Genomic DNA, 5,967 nt, shown 5'->3' on the forward strand with positions numbered 1-5,967 from the left:
TACAATTCCAGATTAGGATGTTCATCATCTTCAAAGAAACTTCAGAGGAGTCACACGGCACCAAGGTAGAAGCATCCTCAATGTCTCTCAATCTCCATGCTCCCATCACCTCCTCCTTGCTCAGCAACCTTTCTCGGAACAAGGTAACCGAGTGTTGGATTATCCCCCTCTCCCCTACTGAGGATTTGGTGAGAATGGTGCCTAAGCTCTTTGCTTCTGTCAGCTGAAACATCTTCATGTGGACGCTCCCCTTCAACAAGCATTCCACAGGTTTGTCCTGTGGACTCTTCCTCACAACAATCAAATTTCTCATCCATTTGTTCTCCGCCTCTGTCAGTAATTTTTCCGAGTGTTGCACACTTGATCTTGTCGCTGACGAGCTTGAGTTTACTGGTAGAGGGGTTTGGAAAGCTGGTTGGTCCATGACAAATCTCCACCATGGATTCGGTGTCAGCTCCCATGCTCTGTTCATCGCAAGAAGATAGCCTAACGTTCTGCTCTCCTCCGTCAACGGAAACATGTTTTTCCAGGCCGGCATCAACTCCAAATCGAACCATCCCCAAACCTCCGTTGGATCCTGCCTTATCCATCTGATCATCTCTTCTCCGATTGGAATGATTTTTCCCTTGTAGAACAACGCCCACCTCTCTGCTCTCTCCATGGTTTTTGATCTTCAGGGTGTTCGACTCCCTCACCTTATTCATTAACCCAGGTTTAGTTACTGCCTTAGCTGCAATAGAAGAGGTGCAAGGCCTTTGGTCCAGCCCATCATCACTCAATGGGCCTGCATTCGCCCCAAATACAAATAACTTCTTTTCCTTACTCAGGCCCATTTCACTAATTTGAGAACCAACGGTCACTTTGGTCTTCTGCTTGGAGCTTACACGGCTACCATTCCTAGCAGTGCTTTTTCTGTCAAAAGTCTTGTTGTGATGCGACGGGGAGCTCTTGAACTCTTCCCTATGCGGCCTGTCGCCCTGTAAAATCGGAGCTTTTCTTTTCCCAGCCGCCCTATCATTATCCTCTGCCCTATGCAAGGTCTTATCATCAGCTTAGCTTCCTAGCTCCACTTTGCTTGTCTCGAATTTTGCTAAAAGATTTTCGTCTAGTAACGATCATCCACTCCCCATACTCATCCTGCTAGCTGGCAGCAGTTTCTTCAACCACAGGCGTTGCAGCTACGCCACTCTGAACCTCTTGACTTCCACTGCCATGCTCCTCCTAGACACCCCTGCTCTGCCCCCGAACTAGGAAAGGACACACTTCCCTTCCATGCCCAATTCGTCCACATTCAAAGCAAAGGGTGCCAATACCTTCGTACATAATACTCTACTTCAGCCGCCCCAAATAGATGGACTTAGGCAGAGGTTTGTCAAGGTTAACCTGGACACATAGGTGAGCAAAATGCCCTCTAACTCCATTGGCAGTGTTAGCATCAATTCGTAGAACAGGACCAATAGCTCTGCCTATCTTCATCAACGCATTATACTCATAGAACTCTATAGGTAATTCCGGTAGCCTAATCCACACTGCAACTGAAGAGAGAGTAGCTGTAGATGCATGGAATTCAAGTTCCCATTGTCTAATGGCAAGGAAGTGTTGCCCTGTAAACCAAGGGCCTCCCTTAAGAATGTTGTCCACATCCTCTCTGTTCTCAAATTTAATGAGATAAAAATCAAATCCCAAATCAATGCAGTCCATTCCTCCCCTTGGATTCCACATGCTCCGAATCTTGGCAGCAAGGAAAGTGTAACCCACCTTTCGCCCAAAAGGTTTGATTATGAGTGCTTGATGCCAGGGTGCTCTCATATGGGATTTTTCATCCCTGGAGAAGCACACTCTGAGGCAGCCCTCTTCTGCTTGTTCTTCTTCATCATCAGACTCTAAATCTTCTTGCATGTCACAAGCAAATCCAAAAGCTCCAGGGATTGATCCCACCAACTTATCTCTGTAGCTACCTGCCTTGTAATGTAAATTATCTTCCATATCATTTGCTGCCTGATGGCTATCTTTGAATTTCTTTGTGCTACGGGCCAGAGTATCAGCTTCCTCATCAGAGCGCTTCAAGTTTTCTCTCTCCATTCTCACTTGTTTGTTTTGTATTTGGCTATTTTCACCCTTTACAATCAACTGCCACTTTTTTTTTTTTTTTTGACAACTGACTTTTCAAAGTCATTATTAGAATTATTAAAAGCTCTTTCCCCTTTTCTCTTTCTTTACATTGCAGTCAAAAGTTTCAACAGTCTTCTACTACGAAAAAAAAAAAAAAAACCCAATGAAATTGAGTACTATCTAAAGTACTCGATTTCCCCATTATCGAGTACCACATTAGTTTTCTCTTGGTATTGCGACTCACCTAGGAACTTGAGTTTACTGAAATCGAGGACTATTTGGAACTCGATTTTGAGAAACTCGAGTACTAAAAAGTTGTATATTGCTACATATTTTTGAAACAGTGCTAATTTGCCACAAATTTTACCAAAATGTGATATTTGGCTATTTTCGCCGAGTAAATTTAGTATGTATACATGAGCATGGCTCATTTTCAACCATAAAAGTTACAAGGGAACCACTTCATAATCATACACTATTTTTGAAACAGTGCTAATTTGCCACAAATTTTATCAAAATGTGATATTTGGCTATTTTCGCCGAGTAAATTTAGTATGTATACATGAGCATGGCTCATTTTCAACCATAAAAGTTACAAGGGAACCACTTCATAATCATACACTATTTTTTAGTTGACCAAGCCAAACACAAGGTAAAACTAGTTTAGAACTTATTTTTGTATTTGAAGTAACAGTTCTGTGAACAAGTTCAAAATTTTCAGCCCAAAATCTCTTCATATGTTTGCATTGCTTATAGATAAGATGGTAAGGGAAGATGAGAGGGAATTTAAAACTGACATGACTGTGATTGGCCAAACTCACCATAAGAATCTAGTTTGGTTACTTCGCTGCTGTGATGAGGGTGAAGACTGACTTTTAGTGTGCATTTGGGAAGTAATGAAAATTATAAATTATTTCACTATTTAGCTTATTTTTGCTACTATTTATGAGTTCCACTGCACTTTTTGGTACTATTTATAAGTCTCACTGTACTATTTCAATTAACTTTTACCTTTATTTAAAGTACTTTTAGCAATAAGTTTCCAGTTTCAGTAAAATAAGCGGTATTCAAACAGACCCTTAGTGTACAAGTTTATATTCAAAGGCTCATTGTCAAGTTTCCTCTTTGGAGTAGTAAGACCAAGTAGGCAACAAAGAATGCAAATTGATTCAGGAGTTGCTAGAGGACTAATGTACTTACATAAAGAATGCAACACACAAATCATTCAATATGACATAAAGCCTCAAAACATACAATTGATTTTTTTTTTTTTTTCCTTCTGCTGAAAATCCAAACACTAAGAGCATTCTGCTGAGACCCTTAGTGTATAAGTTTATATTCAATGGCTCATTGTCAAGTTTCCTCTTTTGAGTAGTAAGACCAAGTAGGCAACAAAGAATGCAAATTGATTCAGGAGTTGCTAGAGGACTAATGTACTTACATAAAGAATGCAACACACAAATCATTCAATATGACATAAAGCCTCAAAACATACAATTGATTTTTTTTTTTTTTTCCTTCTGCTGAAAATCCAAACACTAAGAGCATTCTGCTGAGACCCTTAGTGTATAAGTTTATATTCAATGGCTCATTGTCAAGTTTCCTCTTTTGAGTAGTAAGACCAAGTAGGCAACAAAGAATGCAAATTGATTCAGGAGTTGCTAGAGGACTAATGTACTTACATAAAGAATGCAACACACAAATCATTCAATATGACATAAAGCCTCAAAACATACAATTGATTTTTTTTTTTTTTTCCTGCTGAGAATCCAAATACTAAGAGCATTCTCATCAATCCTCCTAAATGCTATAAATGCTATTTTTTAGCATCTAAACCCAAAAACCCCACTCCATCAAACCTGGTATATGCTAAAAAAATTACAAACTTGCTACAGTGCACTCTCATTTTTGAGACCACACTGTAGCAAGCTGTTATCTTTTTTTAATATTTTTTCTTTCTCTCTCTTCAGACTATCACTCTCTCATTCTCATTCTCTCTCATCTCTCTTTCTCAGATTCTCCCTTTCGTGGGTTTGATGGGTCTCGATGATTGCAAGTGGGTCTAGGTCCGGTGGTGGAGGGTCTAGCGATGGTGGGTTCGATGGTGGTTGGGGTTGGTTGAGACTGTGGGTTGAGTTGGTTGAGGTCGTGGGTTGAAGATCGAGGTTGAGGTGAGGATCAGGGTTGCTGGGGTGGTGGGTTTTATGGCGGTTTTGTGGTGGGTTTTCGCTGCGGTTTGTGTCGTGGGTTTTTTTTTTTTTGGTGGTTGGGGGTTGAGGTTACGGTTGGTGGTGGTGGCTGTGGCTGTGGCTATGGCCATGGTTAGAGGTGATGAGCTTGAAAAGCTCAGACCATGGAGGTTTTAAGAGCAAATATCAGAGAGAAGGAAAAGCTTCTCAATTTGTGCTGTGATTTTTTTTTTTTAATGTTTTTATTTTGGTGGTTGGGGGTTGAGGTTGTGGTTGGTGGTGGTGGCTATGGCTGTGGCTGTGGCTGTGGTTGTGGTTTATCGATGATGAGCTTTAAAAGCTTAGGTCATGGAGGCTTTGAGAGCAAATATCAGAGGGAGGGAGAAGCTTCTAGGCCGGGTTGAGAAAGATGGAGAGACCCTGGGAGAGTGAGAAATAATAAAATAATAAAGAAAGAATATTTAAATGAATTGTTAAAAAAATAGAAATTTTGATGTAAGGGATATTGTAAAGTGGTGTGTTATATGTTATAAAGATAGGCTTTGAGATGGTAAATGCTAAATTTTTTAAAAGTCTCGATGGAAATGCTCTAATACTAAAAAGGATTTTGCTAATGTCAATAATTAACCATTTTTGGAAAAAATTTTCTCAGAAATTGAAAAGGTATTGACAACTTTTTCAATTCTCGATAAAATGTTTCTAAAAATAGATGGCTTAATGTGTGCTTTAAAGGCACACATTAACCGAACCCTACTAAAAATAATAGTCAAAATAATAATATAAATTATTTTATTTTGGACCAATGGCATATCAGTGACATCATGGCACTGACAAATGGTACTCAATAGTTAAATTTTGAAACTGAATGTTTGAAAGTGACTTTCATGTGGGTTTGGTAGAAGACACAAAAAACAAGGAGGAAATATGAAAAAGTATTAGAAAAGTTAATATGTACTAGACTGGAAGACATAAAGCATTTGGGTGAGAGAGCCAAGAAAAAAGAAAATGAAGAAGAAGAAGAAGGAGAGAGGATAAAGGGGTCTTTGAATTTCATGTTTTCATAACTCATAATTTTGTTTCTATCACTCATAACTCAAAAATAGTAGGACTCATGACTGAGAGACTTGTTTGGATTTTGTTTCCAGTTATTATTTCCATCACTCAATTCTCTTATTTTTGAGTGATGAGTTATAGAAACTGAAAACACATTTTAGGTGTTTTCAATTTCCATAACTCTGTTTTCAATGACATTTCCGTAATTAAACATACACTGAGAGACCACTAGTCAGGTTAGCCGCAACTTTTGACCTTTTTTTTTTTTTTGGTCACTAGGTTCGGTGAGGTGGTCTTCTTCTTCTTCTTTTATTTTTCCTTTCACACGGGTCTTCTTCTTCTTCCATTTTTCTTTTCCCTTTCACGTAGCTGGTATGGTCTTCTTCATATTCCTTTTTTTTTTTTTTTCTTTTCACATTGGTTTCTGGGTTTGGTTGCATTTTTTTCCATTCCTTTTCACTAGGTTTCTAGGGTTTCTTCTTTTCTTTTTTCTTCTTCTTTTTTTTTTTTCTTTTTTCTTTTCACTTCTCACGATCTTTTCTCTAACACACTAACACAACAAACATGTGCATCCACAAAAAAAAAAAAAAAAAAAAAAAAAAAAAAAAAAACA

The 5,967-nt window shown here is 38.6% G+C and overlaps 1 protein-coding gene across 1 annotated transcript; it reads right to left on the minus strand.

Moving 5' to 3' along the window:
- Positions 1–1,329: 1,329 nt before the first annotated feature.
- LOC115987934 lies at positions 1,330–2,082 on the minus strand. The gene has a single exon (XM_031111540.1). It carries the CDS (start codon positions 2,080–2,082, stop codon positions 1,330–1,332), a length of 753 nt encoding a protein of 250 aa, XP_030967400.1.
- Positions 2,083–5,967: the final 3,885 nt, after the last annotated feature.

Source organism: Quercus lobata, chromosome 4 (genome assembly GCF_001633185.2).
Source record: "Quercus lobata isolate SW786 chromosome 4, ValleyOak3.0 Primary Assembly, whole genome shotgun sequence".
NCBI lineage: Eukaryota > Viridiplantae > Streptophyta > Magnoliopsida > Fagales > Fagaceae > Quercus > Quercus lobata.